The 24,603-nt window shown below is 44.3% G+C and overlaps 1 protein-coding gene and 1 pseudogene across 2 annotated transcripts; both read left to right on the top strand.

Moving 5' to 3' along the window:
- The first annotated feature begins 796 nt into the window (after positions 1-796).
- Positions 797-8,258, top strand: LOC114603546 (sulfotransferase 2B1-like). 2 transcript variants are annotated; one of them, XM_028742627.2, is made up of 7 exons: positions 798-1,039; positions 2,720-2,857; positions 5,218-5,426; positions 5,784-5,910; positions 6,520-6,614; positions 7,080-7,260; positions 8,043-8,258. In XM_028742627.2, exons 1-7 carry the CDS (start codon positions 943-945, stop codon positions 8,150-8,152), a joined length of 957 nt encoding a protein of 318 aa, XP_028598460.2. In that variant the 5' UTR covers positions 798-942; the 3' UTR covers positions 8,153-8,258. The 2 variants fall into 2 exon arrangements, with proteins under 2 accessions (XP_028598463.2, XP_028598460.2); XM_028742630.2 differs by lacking the exon at positions 2,720-2,857 and having other exon boundaries at positions 797-1,039.
- A 128-nt stretch (positions 8,259-8,386) lies between these two features.
- Positions 8,387-15,033, top strand: LOC114602409 (sulfotransferase 2A1-like; annotated as a pseudogene).
- The last annotated feature ends 9,570 nt before the right edge of the window (positions 15,034-24,603 follow it).

Here is a 24,603-nt window from a genome sequence, read left to right as displayed (position 1 = left end):
AGGTCCTGGTCCTCCTTCTGAGGCAGGGACCCCTTGGGGAGGCAATTAAATATTTATTTCACTACACACTGGGATCCCTTGTGCCCTTGGAAAGGAGCTTTATCGTGCACCCCCCCCCCCCAAATTGCCTTTATCCTGCAGTGTGAGGACGGTAAGCTTCTTTCACATATGAACTGACAGAAACAGTGGCTTCATGTCACCAGACACATTCCGTGTATAACATGGCCCCATGTATAAGACACCCCCTATTTTGGGGGACTCAAACTTAAGAAAATGGGGGGAGATTGCCCAGAGTTGTGGAGCTTTTCCCTATCAGCTGTTGCCTCACCGCCAGAAGTCGTATTGACAGCAAATCCACACCAGCACTTGTTGCAGCCACCAATAATACAGCTGACCACCTTAGCCTAGCGGAAGCAACATGGACCTCCCCCCATTTTTAAACGTTAGTTTTGAGGACAAAAACTTTGTCTAATACATGGGAAAATACGGTATATGTCATCCACTCCATAGTCTGGTACATGATTTTTGCACCACTAGCAGGGGCCTGTTTCACCAACCCCTAAGCCTCTGTAGGGAATGCACTGGGGAAGCAGATCTGAGCAGAGTTGAGTCTTTGAAAAACAGCTGGTGAGCAGATTTGGTCTGGAGGGCTGCAAAATGCTCCTTCACAAGTGCCCCTCCCAGCAAGATTGAAACTCCTCCCCATCTATGAATTGTGGAGGTGGGGGGGGGGGAAGAAAACACATCCCCTGCGGACTCAGTGTTTAAGTCTTGCTCTGTGAGCCAGGAAGAGAAGGAAGCTCCAGACTCAACATAGTGAGCATGGCCTGTGTCTTTAAGAGGCATGCTTGGTCTGGAATAGAAACTCCCCTTTCTGGTTGGGAATGGTTTCATCCAAAGTTCATTGGCACTTTCATTTTATCGATGTAGGAAGTTCATGCTATGCTGGGTCGTTGTACTCCAAATATACCTGCTGAAGTTTCCAACACTTCTTACTTCCTGGCATTCCTGCAGACTCTTTGCAAGGTTTCCTCTCACAGTAAGTATCTTTCCCAGACCCACAGGATGCTCTAGTAGCTGCTGAATTATAAAGACGGCTCCTGTTTCCTTCCTGTATTCAAGGTTTGCTTACGTTCTTTCTGATCCTCTCAACCTCATTCTCTTCCCCTTGAAGAACTCTTCCCTAATTTCCTTCTCCCTCCTTCTGATTCCCTCTTTTCTTTTCCAGACTGGAACATGCATGGGTTTTAAATTAACTGCTATAGTCTATAAATGTAGCAGTGGAAGAAAGACAGGACAACAGGTACACCCACTGGCTCTTCTGAGAGACCTGCTCCCCCTGTTCCTCTCCTCCCTGAACTGTCTGCTCTTGGCAGTCCTCCACCTGTTTGCAGCTGTGAGAGAGAAGGGAGAGCAATGCCTCTGCTGAGAGACCAGCTTCATTTCACTTCTATTCTTCCCAAACGGATTCTATGCAATCTGGTCATCAGTGTCAGATGTTTGAAGTTTTACAAATGGGTTTTTTCCACCCCCTTTCCTTTTGGATTGTCTTTCGAGATTTTAAGGCTGTGAGTGGGGACTGTTTGCTCTGCCCTTGGTTTACCGCTGTTACGTAAAGCTCTTCTGGAAATGTTTGCAGCTGCTGAGCAAGTGAAATGCTTTAAATCAATACATGAGTACCAAGGGTTCCATATACAGGCAAAAGTTTGCCTCACCTGGCCTCCTATTGGCAGAAGCAGGGAAGAGGGAAGACTCTTTTGCACTTTAGGTAAACAGTGTGAGAGTAGCCCCAGTGTGTGTACAGAGGGGTTTGTGCCTTGCTTTGGGTAGGTGTGAACATGGCGTAAACCGATTTTCCTGTAGTTGATACATAGTTGTAGTCATCTAGAGGATGTCTTTGGACCTATTTCCTAATGGAAGTGATTTGAGTTAATGGTATGAAAACATGTGCCCATGATCAAATTGAGATTTGAAAGCCTGCTGTTGTCAGGATCTGGCTGGCTGAAGTGTGGTGGATCTGGCTGGCTGAAGAGTTTGGTGGTGGGAGACTGAGGAGAGGTCAGAAGGAGAAGATTGGGAGAAGGAGGAGGATGCTGAGAAGGTTTACTGAGCAGGGAAAAGTGATGACAGCGAGCAGTTCAGACTGAAGCAGATAAGGTGGGGTCAAGGAGCTGCTGAAGAATCACGTGAATGGCCCTTTCTGGTTGCAAGAAGCTTCTCCTGTATCCCAAAGAACATGCAAGATCATGGGGAGGGCAGAGAAGAGGCAAGAGATCTGCAGAGACTGTTGGAGACTGCTTGGGTAACATCCGGGAGAGTAGGAGCCTTAGAAAGTGTGGAAGAAAGGGACATTCAGTCCCGACAACAGCTCCATAGGAGAAAGACTGACCAGGATGTATTGCTAAGTTTTATGCCATTTTCTTGAATAAAGCACTAATTTCACTGACAACAGACTCTTCCTCTTTGTGCTGACCAGTATCTGACCCAGCCTTGATAGATATGACATGTACTCAGAAGTGAGTTCCTTGGATTTTCCCCCACCACACCTGGTGGTACCACTCAACTATCTATTGATGGCCCATCACCAACTCCTGAACTCTCCCCTTCCTCCTGCTCCCCAGCTATCCACAGAGCTTGGCTCTAGAACAGTAGCTACCTGAATGTCCCTAAGGATGTGACATAATCTCTCTCCCTCTCTCTCTCATCTTACCTTTTTCAGAGTCATCAATGGCTACTTTCAAATACAAGGGGATCATTTTTACTCAACAGTTTAACTCAGTGGAAAAACTCAGCTATTTGGAAAATGACTTTCAACTGTTAGATGATGATATAGTAAACGTGACTTACCCCAAGTCAGGTCAGTGTTCCAATTAGGTAAATGGACTTTGGATTTAGACTTAAAGTATCCACTAAACCTGCCTGGTATAAGTTTGCTTTTGACATAAGTCATGAACAACCACCATGTAGCTGCATAGTCCTAAGCTTTGGCTTAATCCCTGGAAACCCATGTAAAATGAATGAGTTTAGTTTTTCAGATGTTGCGATATATAAGACCTTCTTCAACCAGGTATGAAGGGGGAAAGTCAGGTTAGCTCTCCATCAGTGGGTAACGATTAGTCAAGGAGCAATAAACAAATAAATTATAAGAAATTTACAAATAAGGAAGGTGGACATCAAACAAGTTGAATATATGAATAGACCTGTCCACCACATGTGAAAGTTACATGTTTTTCACTTTTTGAAGTACACAAAGTGAAACACAGACATTCTCTGAATTTAGCAATGCACTTCTTCAGCTAAGTAATGTGTACAAAAATGCATATACTAGAATAGTGTGCATAAAATACATACTTTAGGGGAAAAAATTATTATAGTAAGGGAAAATGCTTTGTAGAAATGTGCAAGAAAATTCACAAACTGACATGGAAATATGGAGAATTAAATGTAAGATTGCAAAAAGGAGAAATCAAAATAGACGTATTACACCATCCCTAGCCACTGTTGATGTTCACAGAAAGAAGTGAAAGAACATTTGAAATTCATGGGGATGTCTGGAAACCTTGCCAAAAAATAAGAGAGATTTTCAGATCTTTCTTTCTTTCTGGGATATTTGAACCCAGATATTTACAGCGCTCGTGAGCTGAACTGAGAATATTCCCAGGAGAATCTTATACGTTATGGCATGCTTCTGCCATGTCACTAGGAACGCTTTTGGTGCTGGATATGGGTGGTGTGGGTGATTTCCTTGCATGGGGTGCCAAGCCGAGGGGGTGCATAATCACAATCATAATCATAATCATAATGAAACCTATATTTATTTGGTTACCTACTGAGAAGATTTATTAAAAAAGCAACTGTACCTAAATGTATTATTGTGAAAATAATTTTTTTGGGGGAGGGGAATTTTTTGTCCTTGCTCAAGGCACCATATTACAAAAGTTGTCTCTGATGCTGTGTCAGGATAACCATATCTAAATGTTGATATGCCATCTGTCTGTTATAGTCCTCATAAATAACACCCACTTAACTTAATGATTGAATTAAAGCAACTTGGATTGACAAGGGCACAGTAAGGTGGCTGTCCACCAGGATAAAAATCTCGTGAAAACCCACAACACAGGAGCTAAATCCTAGGGCTAAGAAGTCTATAGAAAAGCTACCTAGCAGGACAATTCAGGGAACCACAGTAAACTAGACTAAGAACTGCACAAGAAAACAGAAATCTAGCAAGCAGGAAAGTCAATGGGTAACTAAATTAAAAGAAGCAAATTATCAAAACCAGCAGGGGTGTGGGGGTTTTGCATTGTTTTGCACCCTCTGCACCCTCTGTATGAATATCTCCCCATGGCACAGAAGTCATGTGTATGTCAGAGGTGCCATGAGATTCTGGTTCTCTGGGAACAAGTTCCTTCCCTTGAGGCCAAGGTGGCAGAACTAGAAAGAGTAGGAGGCAGAGAAAGTGGTGGATGAGGCCTTCAGGGATGTGGTAGCTGGGTGACCTTCCCACAATGACAGCTCTCCTGCCGCCAGGTAGAACAAAGGTCCTGAGAAAGGAGAACATCACTTTGAAGAAGAGGGAGGCATTCCCTTAGAAAGGACCCATTTCTTGGGAGTTGGTATTGGGACCTGTGCTTTTTAATTTGTTCATAAATGATCAAGTAGTGAGGTGGCCAGGTTTGCTGACACTAAAAATACATGGTCAGCAAAATGGCAAAGGCAAGTCAATGTAAACAAGTGTAAAGTGATGCATGATGGAGCACATAAGAGGAGGAGACAGATTCATGGAGCAGGCTATTAGTGGCTACTAGCCATGATGGCTGTGCTCTGCCTCCACAGTTGAGGCAGTAATGCTACTAAATACTACTGTCTGGTAACCACAGGAGGGGAGAATGCTCTTGAGCCCATGTTCTGCTCTCCGGTTTCCCACAGGCTTTTGGGAGAAACAGGGAGCTGGACAGAATAGGCCATTGGCCTGATCAAGCAGATTTGAGCCTGTTGTCATCTGCGCAACGACCAGGTAAATAATATAGTCAACTTCACAACCGTATACCATCCCTGATGTGGGGAATCTTGCCCCATAGGAGGATGCTGAATAGCTAGCAGGGGACAAAGATCCATTCGATTGTTTAAGTTTCTCCATTTGATTTAGCAAGGGCCAGACATTAATGTACAGGTGGTTTGATAGAAGAAGCCTCTGACTGGTGGACTTTCTCCTAGGTACTCATTGGATGTCGGAGATCTTGAGCTTAATCCGGAGTCAAGGGGACCCCACATGGGTTCAGAATGTACCACTGACGGAAAGGGCACCCTGCATTGAGTATGCCGATCATTTGCAGATTGCCTTGAAAAACCCTTCCCCCAGGATCCTGACTACTCACCTGCCATTCCACATTTTCCCCAAGTCCTTCCTCCACTCCAAGGCCAAGGTGAGAGAGGAATGACTGACACATCAAGCCTGTCTTTGGCTTCTGTGTTTCTGACACACAGATGTGTGGGATATTGGAGCACAAACACTTGGCACAGCTCATTTTTAGGAGGATACCATATTTTGGACTTGAGGATAGGGAGGAATATCAGAAATCTCCTTAGCAGTTTCATGATTGCTCGAGAAATTGAACTGGCCATGGTCCACATGCATGGTCAGCCCAGGTCCTCACTGCAGGCTTCTCCTGTTTCCATGTCAGGCTTTATTTATTGTGCTTTCAGTTTGCTGCCGCACCCTGCCTAATGTTAGGGTAGGGCTGCCTGGGCTCTCCCTAAATGGGTCCCTGTCTTTGTAACAGGTAGTTTATACTCTGCGTGACCCCAGAGATGCCATGGTTTCAGTCTACCACTTCATCAAAGGCTTTAAAGAATTGAAGGACCTTGGAACTATGGAAGAATTTATGGAGAGTTTCCTGAGTGGGGAAGGTATGGAAGGAGGCAAATCAGCCACTCTTGTTTGCTGTGACCCAGCGCCAGTGATGTCCACCACCAGAAAGTATTTATTTTTACATAACTCTACAGTCCTATCAGATAACTATAATTCCCAGTTGGATACATGGAGAAGGGGAGAAATGCAGGGAAGTCCTACATTTGTTATTTGCTTTCAAAGAAAATCAATAAACGTCCTTTCAGATGGGCGAGATTGGCACTAAAATGAGAAGAGGGTGAAACTTAAGGAAAGTCCTTAACAGCTGGGTGAGATTGGCGCCAACAAGAGAATAGATCAGAATCGATGATAGCAGACATTCTCACTGGTGGCAGAAAGAAAAAGAAACCTTAATGGAGAAAGCCCATTAAAGCGTAAGATTATCTACTCATTCAAAGCTTTACTTCTCTTGTATGTGGAAAATGTCAGTACATAGAGCAGTCAGTAGGTTGCATTGGACCCAGGGTAGCGTTGAAGTCTTGTGTTTTTAAGGGAAAATGCAGTTATTTTCCAAGTTCCTGGCTAGTGTTTATGTCTACAACAGCATTCTCTACCCCCCCCCCAATAACTCCTTACATTTCACCCTTGCTTCCTCTATGCTCTTCCAGTGGCTTATGGTTCCTGGTTTGACCATGTGAAAGGCTCGGTGGAGATGAAGGAGAGAGCCAACATCTTCTTCAACACCTATGAAGAACTAAAGCAGGTAAAGGTCCAGTTTTAACTGTGTTGACCTGCTGCCCCAATTTTAACATTATTCACACATGAAGCTGCCTTTGAAAATAAAAAAAAGATTCTTGTAATATTGGCCAGAAGAGGATTCCGAACATGTGCAAAATTTGTTGCTACCTCTACGTACACTGCATATCATGTGCAGAGTACATTTCCTTTCTTCTACATGAGAGCAGATGTGCCAATAACCTGCTTTTCTGCCTCAAAAGCAATGTCTCTTGCTGACTCAGATGCCCCATTGGTGCTTTTCTGGCTGAGGGGCAGGTGGAGACACAGTGGCTTCTGCACGGTGATGACAGAAAATTCCACATCTTCAAGGCATCCATCTTACCAGTGCACATTGCATACTGGTCCTCATGCTCTCTGTGTGCCTCCTGATGAAGGGCAAGCTCTCTACATCACATGAGGATTCACAGCCATTTCCTTTTGCTTTCTGCAGGACCTTCGAGGCAGCGTGCAGAAGATCTGTCATTTTCTTGGCAAGGAGCTGAACAGCCAACAAATTGACTCTGTGGTGGAAAACGCCTCTTTCCACAAGATGAAGGACAACAAGATGTCCAACTTTTCCTTAACACCAGAGAACATTTTTGACCAGACAAAAGCAAAACTCTTGAGGAAAGGTAAAAACATTGGTTGCCATGGAGTGCCAAGGAATAAAGCCATAATGTTCATGCTAGGGGTGAAGAACCTCTTCTTTTTCTGTGGATGTTTGATGCCATACAGAAAAAGTCTATCAGCAACCAGTCAATAGATTATAGAGTCAGAGATGACTGTGAACACAGTTTGCAGGTCCAGAAAGGGGTACAGTTTGCAGGATTGTATATGTTCCTCTCTGTGCAACATCCCATCTAAGTCTATCTATTTCATGAAAGTCCAGATCAAAATAAGGAATTATTCTGAAAGAGGCAGTCTAGAGAACAAGGGTGTTTCTGCACAATTTTGAGACCTGGATAATGCTGGGGACTCCCTGAAAACAGGTTGCAGTTTCTCCAGGCCACCAAGACACAGTAGTTGCCTCAGAGTTGTTTATGCTAGATTTGTCAGATTCTGTACCTTTCACATCAATTTGGAAAGCAAGCAGAAATTCAGCAGGCAGAGCAACAGACACACAGTTCCCGGAGCTCTCTGTGGTGCAATAAGAAAACATGGCTGGACCCAGCTGGTCCAGGTACCCAACAGGCATACATTAGTGCTGCTGGAAAGCCAGATCAGGAGGGTGGGAATGGTTTGGAGAAGGGCTCAGGGTAAACAGTCAGGGGGCATGTTATTTCTCCAATAACATCAGCTATATGAGAGGTTGCCTGCCTCACAGCTGAGGACAAAGAAGACATGTCCCAATTTAAGTTGAAGTAATTTCAGGTGAACATCTTTGTGGTTTCCACTTGCTCTTGTCTTGTTCTAGGGATCTGCGGGGACTGGAAGAACCACCTGACAGTGGCACAGAGTGAACGCTTTGACCGTGTTTACTGGGAGAACATGCGTGGTGTGAATATGACTTTCCCTTGGGAATGAAGAATCCCAGATTGTTGCTCCTGATGTTCTCCACATTCTTATGTATCATATGGTTTGGCTAGTTTCTGCTACCACTGTGCTAATAAACATACCTGATCAGGAATGGAACAGTTGTTCTTTATTTTTTGAACAAATCACAAAGTGTCTTTAGAGCTTGGAGGTCCTTCTGCAGCAGCTGCAGGAGAAATGCTGAGACCAAGATGCCCCTTGAACATCGCCTTCATAGACCTGACGATGGCCTCCAACCTCGTCAACCAAAAAGTACTCTTCACACTGCTCAAGATAGGATGCCCACGGAAGCTTCATGAGATGATTTCCTCCTTCACAGAAACACTCAGCTATGTGGAAAATGAATTCCAACTGTTGGATGATGATATAGTGAACGTTAAGGTAAAGGTAAAGGTACCCCTGCCCGTATGGGCCAGTTGTGTCCGACTCTGGGGTTGCGCGCCCATCTCGCTTAAGAGGCCGGGGGCCAGTGCTGTCCGAAGACACTTCCGGGTCACGTGGCCAGCGTGACAAGCTGCATCTGGCGAGCCAGCGCAGCACACGGAAACGGCGTTTACCTTCCCGCTAGTAAGCGGTCCCTATTTATCTACTTGCACCCGGGGCTGCTTTCGAACTGCCAGGTTGGCAGGCGCTGGGACCGAGCAACGGGAGCGCACCCCACCGCGGGGATTCGAACCGCTGACCTGACGATCAGCAAGTCCTAGGCGCTGAGGTTTTACCCACAGCGCCACCCGCGTCCCCTATAGTGAACGTTACTTACCCCAAATCAGGTCAGTGGTGCAATTAGGTAAATAGACTGAATTTAGTGAATTTAGTGAGTCATCAGATTAGATGGTAATAGTTATTACTTCACTAACTTTAAACATTAAACACACAAAGAATAATATAGAAACATAGAGTTGGAAGGGATCCCGAGCCACCCCCTGCAATGCAGGAATCTCAACTAAAGCATCCATGACAGATGGCTATCCAACCTCTGCTTCAAAACCTCCAAGGAAGGAGAGCCCATTACTTCCCAAGGGAGTCTGTTCCACTGTCAAACAGCTCTTACTGTCAGAAAGTTCAGAGATTTATTTTTATTATATTTTGTTACATACTGTACAAATGTTTGAGAGATCCAGAAAAGAACAGTGGCTTTCCTGTTTGGCATAATATGGTTCACAACTTAAGAAAGAAAACCATGCACAGTGGGAGAATGGTTACTGCAGAAAGATTAAAAAAAAAATGCTATGAATAATAAGATCATGATTCCATTGAAGTATAAAGGAATGGTCAATAGTAAGCCCGGGAATGCACTCAAATCCAGATAAAGTCATATTTTGCAGGAACTTGCCTGCCGTAAGTTTGCTTTTGATGTGAGTCGTGAATGATCACCATGTAGCTGCATAGTCCATACGTTCATAATGAGCGAATGAGTTTTCAAATATTGTGATTTATATACGACCTTCTTTAACCAAGTATCAAGGGGAAAATTCAGGTTAGCCTGAAGTGCCCACAATATCCTTGATTTCCTCTAAAACATGTTCCCAAACTTTGCATACATGTGCACAAGTCCACCACATGTGGAAGTTACACATTTTGCACTTTCTGAAGTTTACAAAGTGAAACATAGGCAATCTCTGAAATTTGCACTTCTCTGAATTTTGCAATGCAGCTCTTAAGCTAAGTAACGTGTACAAAATGTGTATAAAAGGCAAAAGTGTGCATAAAAGGCATACTTTTGGGGGGATATAAGTGCATTATATTAGAAGAAAGTGCTTTGAAAAAAAATATGTAAAAAAATTCACAAAATTCACAAAATGAAGTGGAAATATGGAGAACTGAATTAAAGATTGCAACGTGGAAAATGAATTCCAACTGTTGGATGATGATATAGTGAATGTCGCTTACCCCAAGTCAGGTGAGTGGTGCATAGACTCTGAACTCAATAAGGCAGCTCTTTACATGGTATTATTTATTACTTCACTAACTTTAAATATGAAGCACACAAAGGATATTAAGCAATAAAATATCTAATCCCACCCCCATGTTTAATGATGGTCGTTGAACATAAGGACAAAGAAAGGTTAACAGTTTGTCATAACTACAAGGTGTTTTTATGTGGCCTACATTAATAATGTTTGCATTTCTCACAAGTTTTTTGCTTTTTTTAATGGGCAGCCAGGTCCAAAATGGAGAGTTACCAAAAAAAAAAATAAAAAAAAAATAGGCATTTGAAAAAGGAACATTTGGAAAGTTACAAAATTCAAGTCATGCAAAAGTTAAATTATGTAAATTGAAGTAAAAAGTGAGTGACAAGAATGTAAGAAGTAAATGAAGTAGTCCAGGCTTTCCTAGATCCACAGAGCCTAAAACACAACCACCTGGTCCTGAAAAAAGCCCACAAACATTTCGTGTCAGAACTTCCAAATTGTTTCAACTTCACTAAGCTGCAGCAGTCCTGAATTTTGGAAATCCTGTCCCATAGAAGGGTGCTGAGGAGCAAGCTGTGGGCAAAGATCCGTTCCAATTCTTCTTGTTGTTGTTTAGTTGTTTGGTCGTGTCTGACTCTTTGTCACCCCATGCAACAGAGCACGCCAGGCACTCCTGTCTTCCACTGCCTCCCGCAGTTTGGTCAAACTCATGTTGGTAGCTTCAAGCAAACTGTCCAACCATCTCGTCCTCTGTCGTCCCCTTCTCCTTGCGCCCTCCATCTTTCCCAACATCAGGGTCTTTTCCAGGGAGTCTTCACTTCTCACGATGTGGCCAAAGTATTGGAGCCTCAGCTTCAGGATCTTCCAGTGAGCATTCAGGATTGATTTCCTTCATAATGGATCGGTTTGATCTTCGTGCAGTCCATGGGACTCTCAAGAGTCTCCTCCAGCACCTCAAATCAAAAGCATAAATTCTTTGGCGATCAGCCTTTTTTATGGTCCTGCTCTCACTACCATACATCACTACTGGGAAAACCACATACTGCTTAAGCCTGCCTTGTAGAATTTTGAGCATAACCTTGCTAGCGTGTGAAATGAGCACAATTGTGCGGTAGTTGGAGCATTCTTTGGCCCTTCTTTGGGATTGGGATGTAGACTGATCTTCCCCAATCCTTTGGCCACTGCTGAGTTTTCCAAACTTGCTGGCATATTGAGTGTAGTACCAATTTTTATAATCCAGTAATTGGTTTCATGAGGACCAGGCATTCACTGGTGGGCAGAGGAAGAAAACAGGGAACCAGATCATTGAAAGGTGTGCACTGCAAACCCAAGTGGATTTATGGAAAAAAGACTGACTGGTGAACTTCCTCCTAGGTACCCACTGGATGTCAGAAGTGTTGGCCTTAATCCGGAGTCATGGGGACCCCTCATGGGTTCAGAACGCACATGTGTGGGATAGGGCACCCTGGATCGAGACTGCTGATGGGCTGAAGGAGGCCTTGAAATATCCTCCCCCAGGCTCCTGTCTACTCACCTGCCATTCCAGCTTTTCCCCAAGTCCTTCCTCCACTCCAAAGCCAAGGTAAAAGAGGAACAGTTGACACAGCAAGCCTGCCTTTGACTGATGCCTTTCTGCCACACAGATGTGGGGGGACTCTGGAGCACAGACGCTTGACACAGCCCATTTACCAGAGGATGCCATATTTTGCACTACAGCATTGGGAGGAATACTGGATATCTCCTTAGCAGTTGCATGCTTGCAGGAGAACTTGAATTGGTCATGGCCCACATGCATGGTCCTTTGCCATGATAACCCATATGCTTAAAAACCTCACTGAAGAAGAGTTTGAGGCCCCTGAGAAAGCCCCAGCCTAGGTTCCTGGACCTGTTAAGCAACATGATTTGTTCAGTCTTTTGCATAATTCTTCTAGGGCACCAGACATGCACCTGCACTCCAGAACCAGACCCTTCTTCCTGACCCTAATGCAAAGTTCCTTCCAGCTCCCCGTAGAGCACATCTTTGGGGATACATGTAACAACAGTAAATTAAACATGCCTTTCAGGAGACAGTGCTCAGGTGCCTATGGTGGCTGTCCCACTATTCCTAATGTTAGTGCTTCCCGGGCTCTCCCTAAATGTGGCTCTGCCTCTTTTACAGGTAGTCTACACAATGCGTAACCCCAGAGATGAGATGGTTTCAGGCTACCACTTCTTCCAAGGCTTTAAAGATCTGAAGGATTCTGGAACAATGTAAGTGTACCTGGAGAGGTTCCTGAGTGGGGAAGGTATGGAAGGAGGCACATCAGCCAGTCTCATCTGCTCTGATCCAGCACAATGTCCACTACCAGAAAGGCTCTCTTCTTAGCTAATCCTATAGCCTTATCAGAGAAGTATAATTTGTAGTTGGCTACATGGAGAAACTGGTTTAAGTCTTACGATAGTCATTTCTTTTTAAAGAAAATTAATAAATGCCCTTAACAAATGGGTTAGAATGGAAGCAACATGTTATTTTTTAGGTTCCACGTTGGTGTTTCCTCTACATCTTCAATAGCATTCTTTCCATTTCCCTGGCACCTCTTTTCATCTCACCACTGCTTCCTCTTTGCTTCTCCAGTACTTTTTGGTTCCTGGTTTGACCACGTGAAAGGCTGGATGGAGATGAAGGATAGAGCCAACATCTTCTTTATCACTTATGAAGAACTGCAGCAGGTACAGGTCCAAGCCTGACTGTGTCCACACACTACCAGATTATTTTGTTTTGAAATATTGTATTGGCAGTCTGAGACAGGATGGCTTCTGCACAGTGATAGCAGCAAATTCCACACCCTCATGGTATCAACCTTGCCAAATGTGCACTGCAAACTTGAATGAATGCCTTTTGTGTGCCTCTTGATCAAGGGCAAGCTCTGTACATCATATAAGGCTCTAAGGCTTCCTATAATTCCTTTACTTTCCCCTTCTGCAGGACCTTCCAGGCAGCGTGCAGAGGATCTGTCGTTTTCTTGGCAAGGAGCTGAACAGCCAGCAAATTGAGTCTGTGGTGGAAAACGCCTCCTTCCACAAGATGAAGGACAATAAGATGTCCAACTTTTCCTTGATACCAGACGACATTTTTGACCACACAAAGGGAAAGCTCCTGAGGAAAGGTAATAACTTTGGTTGCCATACAGCGCCAAGGAATAAGGTCGTAATGCTGCATGCCAGGGGTGAAGAACCTTTTCTTTTTCTGTGGATGGCTGTTGACTCACAGAAAAAGTCAATCAGCAAATACAGCAAGTGGTGGAGCCAGAGCCAAAATGGGGACAGTTGGCAGAATTGCACACCTTTCTTTTTGAGCAATATCTTACCTTATGTTTACCTTTAATGCATCAACATACAAATCAAAGCAAGAAATTATTCTGAGAACAAGGTGTGCCTGCAAGATTTTAACTGCTGGCTGATACTGGGGACTGCCTGAAAACAGGCTAAGGGGCACATAATCTCCAGGCCATCAAGACACAGTAGTCGCCTTGGGGTTGTTTATGCTAGAGTTGGCAGATTCTGTGCCCTTAGCATCTATTTGGAAAGCAAGCAGAAATTCAGCAGGTAAAGCTTCCCCCAGACCTAAATGCGGCTAGGCCATGCCCCCTGGGCCAGCCGATTGGCTAGCTCGGGGATGACGTGTCCGAGGATTCCCCTGGTATCCCCACCTCCCGCAACCCCACCTCCTCCCTAGCTCGGAAGTGGCTTTCCCCCATATCTAAATGCATACTTCCCTGAGTCCTAGTTTCCATGGCCACAGAGTCTGTTCCCCTTCTCAAAAGCGACAGAAGTAACTTAAACTGAATTGTTTTGCACATCATCATCATTTATTATTTATTTCATAAAATTCATGTAACACTGAATTATAGAAAAAAATCGTCAAAGTGGTTAGAATGGGTGAGAGGTAGGAATAGCACAGCAATTGTCATGTTTGTTTGCCAAGGAGTGGCAGTGTGGGAGAGCAAACATGACTCACTGCATTTTCCTGCCTGATGTGATGGAGAAAGTCACAATTCTTCATTCCACATCCAGATGCTGATGGGAGTCGCTGCTGCATCTTACTTCTAAATAGCAAAGCAACAGCGTCTTCCATTTTTCTTGTGGGCAACAGGCTTTTAGGGCCAGACACTGCAGCTCAACACCTCACCAATGCTTACTAACAGCTCCTTTTGATGCCAAGTGGCTTCCACTTTAAATAAAAGCTGCAATGCTACATTGGTGGAAGAACAAAAGAGTGTACGAGCCTGCCTACTCAGTCAGCTGCCTTTCCTCATGGAACTCTCTGTGATTCAACAGGAAAAGGTAGGTGGAGGAGACAACCAGCTGTTCCAGGTCCCCAACATGCCTGCATTAGTGCGGCTGGAGTTCCAAATCAGGAAGGTGGAATAGTTGCAGGGGATCAGGGCAAACAGTCAGGAGGCATGTGCTTTCCCCTAACATCAGCCACCTGAGGACACTGCCTCATGACTGAGACTGAGGAAGAAATGAAGTAATCTCAGTTGTACTTCTTTGCGGTTGCCACTTGCTCTTTTGTTGTTCCAGGGATTTCTGGGGACTGGAAGAATCGCCTGACAGTAGCACAGAGGGAATACTTTGACCGTGTTTATCAGGAGAACATGCGTGGTGTGAATATGACCTTCCCTTGGGACTGAAGAATCCCAGATAGTTGCTCCTCTGTTCTCCACCCTCACATTCTAATGTGTACAGTGGCGTAGCGTGGGGGGTGCAGGGGGGCCCGGCCGCACCGGACGCAACATCTGGGGTTAGGGCAAATCCACAGGTTAGGGGGCGCAAATCCATGGGTTAGGGGGCGCAAATCCATGGGTTAGGGGGCGCAAATTACTTGCCTTGCCCCGGGTGCTGACAACCCACGCTACGCCACTGAATGTGTAATATGGTTTGGGTACCTTCTGCTAAATAAACAGGTCAGGAATGGAATCAGGAATGGAATAGTTGTTCTTTATTTTTTTTACAGGTGTGTTTTCTTTTAACACATGCTGTCTCCACTGTAACGGCAAAGCTGAAAGCAGGTTTCGCCCAATCCCCAGGGAGATTGTTCCTGGCCACGTTCCTTTTTGCAAGTAACAGCGTGCATCAATTTGCCAGAGAATGGGGCACCATAATGACTCACACAATCCCTACCCTGTACTCCATCTAATGGCCTAGCTTAATGGAAGATGCGGGGGTGGATGGGGGTGAAAAGGGCACTGCAAGATGGTGCAGATCCCCACCTGGTCCTCTCAAACCTCTAGAACACACCAGTCTTCACTCCTGTCCAGTTGCTGATGGGATGCCTTTTGTGTAATAGACTCGCTATGAGTACAGTACTTCCAGGTCTTGCTATCCAACTGCCGTGTGTTCTCAAGAAATTGTTAGGCAAGCGTTCACGTAACAAGTCGACAATTTCCATTTATTCCTATGGGGAGATTTGTAACGCATTCCCAACTGCAGGATTTTATCCCAAAATGACGTGGGGGGGGGGAGAGAGAAAATCTATGCAAAAGGCAAACAAGGAAGGAAAAAATGACCTTTTATTTGTCTGATTTCTAACCTTCCCTCCCACCATGGTTTCTGGCAAAACAGCTGCCACAGACCAGCAAAACACAAAAAGTAAGGCTTGTCGAAGGCTGCTTATTTCTTTACCATGCTACGCACAGGTTTGGATATCTGAATCTGTGGTGAATATAGTGGGTACTAATTCCTTGTCTTTGGGTAAGTGAACTTTCTTACAATGAATGCTGGGCTAGCAGAATCTGCATGTACATTATCTCCAGTGAAACTACCAGAGGTTGATACATGGCTTCTGTCAGGGAACTGCCATCAGCTAAGGGGGGAGAGGGGAAAAGCCGGATGGATTACAGAGAGCCCCCATAGATCGTGGGGAGCAGCTCCTCCTCAGCGGAGGAGAGTAACCACGCCTCCAGTGGAGAGGAGTTTCAGGGCTCGGAGGAGGTGAGGCGGTGCCAGGACACCTTGCCTGGGCAAAGCGGGGAGGGTAGAGGTCCTCCGTTACCCACGCCCTCCTTGCGCAGTAAGCTTTTGTGCCGAGAGGGGAGGCGCAGACTGGGCGTCAAGAAACTACTTTGCTGGGGAAGGTTTAAGGACCGCCCACTCACGGATTCTGCCAGTGAATGAGCCAGCCACAGGAGAGTGGTGCTCTGGATAGATAAAGTTTATTTTGGTATCAAAAGCAAGGCTTCACATGATTAGAGGGGACCAGCTGGTTAAAGGAGTCCAGGTCGGAGCCAGACAATACAAACTGAGGGCATTTGCAGATGACCTAGTACTGACTTTGCAACAGCCAGACACTAGTACAAAAAGAGTTTTAGAATTAATTGAAATATTTGGTCAGGTAGCAGGATTTAAATTGAACAAACAGAAAACTAAAGTTTTGGAGAAAAATCTAACAAATGCTGAAAAAGAGAGGTTTCAGAGTGAAACAGGTTTAGTGGTAGCAAAGAAAGTGAAATACTTGGGAATTAACCTAACACCTAAGAATGTGAACTTATTTAAAGACAACTATGATAAATGCTGGACAGAAGTAAAGAAAGATCTAGAAATATGGTCAAGGTTGAGACTTTCCTTGTTAGGCCGAATTGCTGTCATCAAGATGAATGTATTGCTGAGAATGCTATTTTTGTTCCAGACATTGCAGATTGTGGATAAGATGGATTGTTTCAAGAAGTGGCAGAAAGATATATCTAAATTTGTCTGGCAGGGCAAAAAGCCCAGAATAAAATTTAAGATACTAACTGATGCAAAAGATAGAGGGGGGTTTGCCCTGCCGGACTTAAGACTATACTATGAATCGGCAGCTTTTTGCTGGTTGAAGGACTGGCTACTTCTTGAGAACACGGACATTTTAGATTTGGAAGGGTTTGACAATAGATTTGGTTGGCATGCATATATATGGTATGACAAGGTAAAAATCCATAAAGGTTTTAAAAACCATATTGTCAGGAAAGCATTATATAATGTATGGATGCGATATAAAGATTTATTGGAAAGTAAAACTCCCAGGTGGTTGTCACCAATGGAAGCCAAGGAAGTGAAAAAACTCAATATGGGGTCTAAATGGCCAAAATATTGGGAAATTTTAGAGCAAGATGGTGAAACAGTTAAACTACAGAGCTATGAGAAATTAAAGCCTAAAGTACGAGATTGGCTTCATTATCTTCAGATAAATGAGGTATTTAAACAGGACAGGAAAATAGGCTTCCAGACGGAGAGGTCAAAACTAGAAACAGAACTGTTAGAACCCAATACTAAGAATTTGTCAAGAATGTATAATTTGCTGCTGAAATGGAACACACAGGATGAAACGGTGAAATCAGCTATGATTAAATGGGCACAAGACATTGGTCATGACATTATGTTTGCTGACTGGGAACAGTTATGGACCACCGGTGTTAAGTTTACGGCATGTAATGCCTTAAGAGAAAACATTATGAAAATGATTTATAGGTGGTACATGACACCAGTCAAGCTTGCAAAAATCTATCATTTGCCCAATAACAAATGCTGGAAATGTAATGAGACTGAAGGTACCTTTTATCACCTTTGGTGGACCTGCCCGAAGATAAAAGCCTTTTGGGAAGTGATCTATAATGAAATTAAGAAGGTCCTTAAATGGACCTTTCCTAAAAAACCTGAGGCTTTTCTCCTGGGCATGGTTGGCCAATTGGTGTTAAGGAAGGATAGGACGTTTTTTATGTATGCCACTACAGCAGCAAGGATTCTCTTAGCAAAGTATTGGAAGACACAAGAACTACCCACGCTGGAAGAATGGCAGACGAAGGTGATTGACTATATGGGACTGGCGGAGATGACTGGCAGAATCCGCGACCAAGGGAAAGAGGCGGTGGAAGAAGACTGGAAGAAATTTAAAATGTATCTCAAAAATTGTTGTAAAATTGATGAGTGTTAAAATGTCAAGGGATTGGGAAATAGAGAATTGTAGCTGTATTTGATAAGCTAGAGAAGAACCTAAAAGAAAATGAACTGATTAATTGTTTAACTGAGGGAGTTGCTGAAGAAATGTAAAAACAAGGATGCAGAAAAGGGGAGGTATGGGGAAGTCCGGGAAGTAAGGTTTATGAAAAGAAGGTTATGAAAATTATACATGTTTAATGTTTGTTTGTTTATGTATTGTTTATTGTTTGTGTTTATTTTGTGTTTGAAAATTAATAAAAATTTTTTAAAAACAAAACAAAAGCAAGGCTTCACAGCCGAGCAGGGAGGCATTTGCCTGCTTACTCTCGAGCAACCCCTTGGAACCCTAACAGCTTCACCAGAAACAAAAGTCACATTATGATATGGAAACCAACCCCTAACTTCCCCTGGGTGTCACTGATGAGATCCTAAGGCAAATAAGCCAAGGGTGAGCTCCTGCCTCTGTCAAGAGCGATGAGCTATGACTGCATGAAGCAAGAACACTGAGGGGATGACTTACAGAAGGCACAAGAAACATATGAGGAAGTCCGACATGTAAGAAGTAACTCCCACTGTTTTCAGTGGGATATATTCCTTGGGAAGTGTGGAACCCTAGCCCCCTTTATCTGGATTTTAAGTGTGTTTAGAATGGCAGTTTTACCATGCAATCCTATAATCAGAAGTAGGGATGTGTGAATCTGTTGTCAGTTCCTCATTTCCCCAATTTTAAATTCAGTTTTTGATCTATCCACAAATCCGTTCGTAATTTTTCTTAAGTCCTCATGCAAATTCACCATTTTTGAATTTTGTTTAAAATTTCTACTATACACATTTGTATGCAAGTTCCCTTAATATACACATTTTTGCAAATAAAATTACTGAACAAAAAACAGTAGTGTAAGTTTTTCATGCACAGTTTACCCAGGTATATGCATTTTTGTATACATTACGTCACCGGAGAACTTTATTGCAAAAGTTGGCGAACGCTGAATTTTGCAGAATTGCTTTATTTAAGCTTGCATATTGTTTTGGAAAGTGTGGATTAGGTAGGTTCACCTTTGAATGTGAACTAGATTTTACCCCCCCCCCCTCAGAAGTACGTAAGTTCCACTGAGTTCATCAGGAGTTACTCACAGGTAACTTTATATAGGAGCACATCACTGAGAAATTATAATCCGAAACAGGAGTTGATTTTCAAGTTTTGTTTTATTTTACCTACGTTTGTGAAATGTAAAATACTAATAATAAAGCTGCAGGATTACTTATTCTGACAGCCAAGACTTCAAGAAAGTTGCCATTCCTTTTGCAGAAGTCTGTCTGCTGAACTTTAACAGAAACATGTACCCTATTTTTCTGTGTATTGGATGCCCTCGTGTATAGGACATCCCCTATTTTGGGGGACACCAAATTGAGAAAATGGGGGGGGGGAGATTGCCCTGATTTCTTGAGGTTTTTGGATGGGGGGCAGAGCGGTTGAGCTTTTTTTAGGGGAAATTGTTAACGAAAATTGCTCAACCGCTGGACCAATGCTGCCAGTTGTGCTTGTCTAACAAGCCGCCTATCAGCTGTTCTCTTGCTGGCAGAAGCAGCAAATCACCTGCACAAATACAGCAACGCCAAATCAAACCAGCCCTTCCACAGCCAAAAATAACATGACCAATAGCCACCGACAATCTCCAGCTACCGCCAGCAACCAATCCCACGTCCCCCCTCTGCACTACCTATGTATAAGATGACCCCAGATTTTGAACTATGTTTTACGGTAAAAAAACCTCATCTAATACACGGAAAAATACGGTACCTGTGTCTGCTCCTCTAGCTGAGGTGCAATGAGAGACTGCCAGAACTACACCTTTCATCACTTTACCTCTCCATAGCTCCTGGCCCTGCTTTCCTTCTCCCACACCATTCCCTCAACACCCTGCTCTGCTTCTCTTTCCCAGCACAGAAAGGGTTGAAGGCGAAGGGACTTCAGGTGTAGCCATGCTGAGGAGTCACAATGACTCTGCAGCTGGGTGGGAGTGACATTCCTGCCTTCTAGTCCTGATAGGTGGCGAGAAATTTTGCATAGTAGGCTCTGGCAACTGCATGGCAGGTGCGGGTGGCACCACAGTTCCATTAGGGCCTAACTGCAAACTGAAAGCAATACAGTCATACCTCGGGTTATGAACGCTGCGGGTTGCACGTTTTCGGGTTGCGGACTGCACCAAACCTGGAAGTACCGGAATGGGCACCTTCCGGGTTTTGGTGCTTGCGCATGCGCAGAAGTGCAAAATGACATCATGTGCATGTGCAGAAGCACCAAATCGCGTCACATGCATGAGCATATGTGGTGCTTCAGGCTGCGAACGCTGCGGGTTGTGAATGTGCCTCCCTCACGGATCACGTTCGCAACCCGAGGTATGACTGCAATGATTTGGGGTTTACTTATAAAGTTCCCACCTGCTCTTTCATGTTTTACAGCTGTTTCTACATTCCGGATATTTTACAGCAAAAAGCTAAACAGATAAACACCAAAACATTGCTAACTCTGATATAAACACCAAAACACTTTAAAAATAAAATAAAATAACACTTTTTAAAATTAAGGAAATCCACTTTTTATTTTTATTTTTTAAAAAAGAAGAATCCCCTGAGCCCAGGTTTATATTTTAGACTCACTTAAAGCATAGCACCAACTTGACTACAGTAATTACCGTATTTTTCGCTCGATAACACACACCTGACCATAACACGCACGTAGTTTTTAGAGGAGGAAAACAAGAAAAAAAATATTCTAAACGAAACAGTAGATGTATGATTTTTGTGGTTCATGCTGTGGCCACAGACATGTGATCTGATGGTGAGTTTGGGGTGACCCAGTGCAAAAATCCTGAGGATCCATGTGGATCCGTGCTTTGTAACCACGTTTTAAGTGGGGAGGGAAGGAAAAGCACTCAATGGACAAGGAGCACGCGTGGGGTGTGTGGAGAAGGAGCTTTTCTGTGAGCTGAGCGGGGAGGGAAAGAACACTGTTGCTTTAAAGGTATACTTAAGGTATTTGCCCTGTGCCTGGGGTTTTTTCCATTTAACAGTTTGCAGCCTTTTCCTTCTGCTCCTTGTTTTGAGGCAGAATAGATTTGAGCAATTGAGGAGGACTTGGATTGCAGGGGATTCGCCATTAGCTGTGTAAAAGCGCTCCTCCTTGCAGCCTGAGTGATAAGCAGCCACCAGCAGCAATAGAATGGAGCACAAAAAGCGGTAGGGGCACTAGGACCCAGACAATGCTCAAATCTATCCTGCCTGAAAACAGCTGAGAAGCGGGGGGGGGGGGGGGAGGATAGCCTTTTTTTTTACTTCCTGGTTTTCACTGCGCTCGTGGCTCAGAGCTCCAGGTTGGTTTTTTTTTTTTTTTTTGCTGCTGGTTGCTTAAATTTTATCCTTCCTGATCCAAGCCCTCCTGTCCCTCTGCAGCCTCACTGCTCCGTTTAGAGAGCGCGCGGACCTTTGCTAGCTGAGGCTGCAGCAGCTGTTGCTGGCTACTTTAAAAGCGCTTGCTGGCTTTGAACCGCCTGCCTTCTCCCGACTCGCTATGGCTCCCGTCTGTCCCTCCTCCCGTGTAAGCGGCTGCTGCCCGCTTTGCTGCCATGGCTCTCCTTCCCTCCCCCCTCCCCGGCTCCTCCGTAGGTAGCTTTAAAGCAAGCAAAGGAGCCCCCCCTCCTGGCTGTAAAGCAAGCAAAGCTAGAGCCGTGCAAAGCCCTGCAAGCAGCTCCCGCTTTGCTTGACTGACGGCAGCCACGGCTCCAATCCAGTGCATTCGCTCCGTAACACGCACAGGCATTTCCCCTTACTTTCTAGGAGCAAAAAAGTGCGTGTTATGGAGTGAAAATTACGGTAAACAGAATTTGCTTCCGCTGTCCTGATGCTAAACACATTTGACTGGAATAAGAACATTTTTGTGTGTGTAGTAGAAAAATGAAGTAAAAACAGTAACATGCTCCTCTGTAACCACACTGATTAATACGCAGCCGGCCTCCCCCAGCTATAAAATGTTTAATAAGAACAACAACCGAGGAAAACTTTCTGCCACAACCATTTCCAATCAGCATTCACTAAATTCATTGGGCTGTTTTCTTTTTTTTTTGAGGGGTGGGTGGGGAGTTACAGTGGACACATTAACATCTCTTAGTTTGATGCTATCTATGACAGCAGTCACAAAATTAAAAGACGCCTGCTCCTTGGGAGAAAGGCGATGGCAAACCTAGACAACATCTTAAAAAGTAGAGACATCACCTTGCCAACAAAGGTCCGTATAGTAAAAGCCATAGTTTTCCCAGTAGTGATGCATGGAAGTGAGAGCTGGACCATAAAGAAGGCTGATCGCCGAAGAATTGATGCTTTTGAATTATGGTGCTGGAGGAGACTCTTGAGAGTCCCATGGACTGCAAGAAGATCAAACCTCTCCATTCTGAAGGAAATCAGCCCTGAGTGCTCACTGGAAGGACAGATCCTGAAGCTGAGGCTCCAATACTTTGGAAACCTCATGAGAAGAGAAGACTCCCTGGAAAAGACCCTGATGTTGGGAAAGCTGGAGGGCACAAGGAGAAGGGGACTACAGAGGATGAGATGGTTGGATGGTGTTCTTGAAGCTACCAGCATGAGTTTGATCAAACTGTGGGAGGCAGTGGAGGACTGAAGTGCCTGGCGTGCTCTGGTCCATGGGGTCACGAAGAGTCGGACACGACTGAACGACTAAACAACAACAACAACATGCTTAGCCTTCAGAATGGCTGCCGGCGCCAACTGCTCACCGAGGGGAATGAAATTTACAGGCCCTCTATAAGCAAACAGAACACCATAAACAGATGAGGAATGGATATCTTGAGGGGGAGCACTTCCTAAATGCTTTCAAATTACCTTACCTGGTCTGAAAGGCTTTGGAGCTTTACAGGAGGAAGGCCGCAAAGTCCCACCTCCTCTTTTTCCACAGCAAGTTTACTGCCCTTAATGGCAGGTGACGCAGGCTTCAACTCTCTACTGAGCATGTGCAGCAATACAATTTCACCCCTCCCCCCATTTACTCCCCAGAAATAATTAAGGGACAAGTTTCTGATGCTCGCAATTCTTCAGTATGGGAAGAAGTTGAAATATTGTGCACTGTTTCGTAGCATGATAACTGACGGTTGGGATAGTGGGTTGTGTGCATAGGGTGTGGGGTTGCCACGGAGCATTTTGCTACTTGAGGCAAAACAAAATGGCTTCCCTGCTGCTGCCTCCTCCACACCCCCTGTAGCTGCTTCCTCCTCCATCACTGCCTGAGGTGACTGGAGGCAGCCCGAGGATGCCCTGGCATGCTGAAGGCAGTGGCTGGGTGGGGGAAAGGAGGCCAGAGAGGAGCAGGTGTACAGGGGAGCAGTGTCAAATACAGTGATTTTACCTGACTGAAATTGGAAATGCTTAAATGCATTGGTACGTGTTTAATTCTGGAATGTTCCCCAGTAACTCTCATGCGTTCGGTTAACTCTAGTCACATAGGAGGTATCTTAATGCATTCTCCATTTTGTTTCGTGCGTGAATGGCTTGACTGTAATTGTAGCACCCTGCTTGTGGTTAACGCTTAGCTGGAATGAAATATTCAACGCAGCAATAGAGAAATTAAAATAATAATTTATTTGTCAGACAAATAAATGAGAGACACAGTGGTATATGGTTACCAAAGCTCTCCCCACTCCAGCCCTGATGGCCAGCACTTATATTTCCTCAGCCCAGCCCCCTTGCTCCTCCTTTGGCTGCCTCTGTCCAATCAGCCTGGTTGAAATTCCTATTGGCTGTTTGCTAGAACCAATCATAAAAGATACACCCATTTCCTATTACCTTTTATGGGAGACAAAGAGCTATATTTCCTTCTATCCATAAATGGCAGACAAGTAGCCATATATCTTACATTTGCCTCGACAAGGCACCTTAATTACCAGATCATCTTTGCCCTATTGCCCTATTGCCCTATTCACTCCAAAACAGATGGCTCATGGTAACAGAGATTTTGGGTTCACCTTCTCACACACCATCAATGAAATAACAATCTAACATAAGAATCTAACATTTCTTACTTTCTAAATCCTTTGCATACTTACATTTAAGCGAATATATTTCATACATTAACATATATAGCTTTTTAGAAGGAAAGGAACTTAGTAAAAACAGTTTCCAAAAGCAACCCCTTAAATTTACACCCCCCTTTCAAGCCAGCTGCTGTTCCTATTAGCTCTTGCCCTTTAACCTTAGGAAGATGTGGCTCGAGTCTGATGGGAGGCACAATAATTCTTACTATTTACCAACTCTTAATTAGTGTTTTTGCAGCTTGATTGTATTCTGTAATTTGTATGGTCAGTATGACCTCTGCTCCCAGCCTGTAACTTCCCCTTACAACCCTGAGGTACTGCTATAGATCAGGGGGCCCTTGATCAAGAAGATAAACAACTGCTAGAGTACTCAGCCAGCTGCTTTATGTCTGGCATGAAACATACAAACATTTGCAAATATATTTTTTAAGCTCATTTTAAAATACAAGCCTTGATCAGATGCCTCATTATGGCT

This window comes from Podarcis muralis, chromosome 7 (genome assembly GCF_964188315.1).
Source record: "Podarcis muralis chromosome 7, rPodMur119.hap1.1, whole genome shotgun sequence".
In the NCBI taxonomy this organism is placed as follows: domain Eukaryota; kingdom Metazoa; phylum Chordata; class Lepidosauria; order Squamata; family Lacertidae; genus Podarcis; species Podarcis muralis.
Note: the sequence above shows the minus strand (reverse complement) of the source record. Positions and strands in the feature narration are given on the sequence as shown.

Excerpts from the sequence above, each read along its gene's own strand:
- LOC114603546 (XM_028742627.2), top strand. The coding sequence starts at position 943 with ATGCTGGGTCGTTGTACTCCAAATATACCTGCTGAAGTTTCCAACACT. Across the intron at positions 1,040-2,719 it reads TTGCAAGGTTTCCTCTCACA|AGTCATCAATGGCTACTTTC; the intron begins GTAAGTATCTTT and ends TACCTTTTTCAG. Across the intron at positions 5,911-6,519 it reads GAGTTTCCTGAGTGGGGAAG|TGGCTTATGGTTCCTGGTTT; the intron begins GTATGGAAGGAG and ends ATGCTCTTCCAG.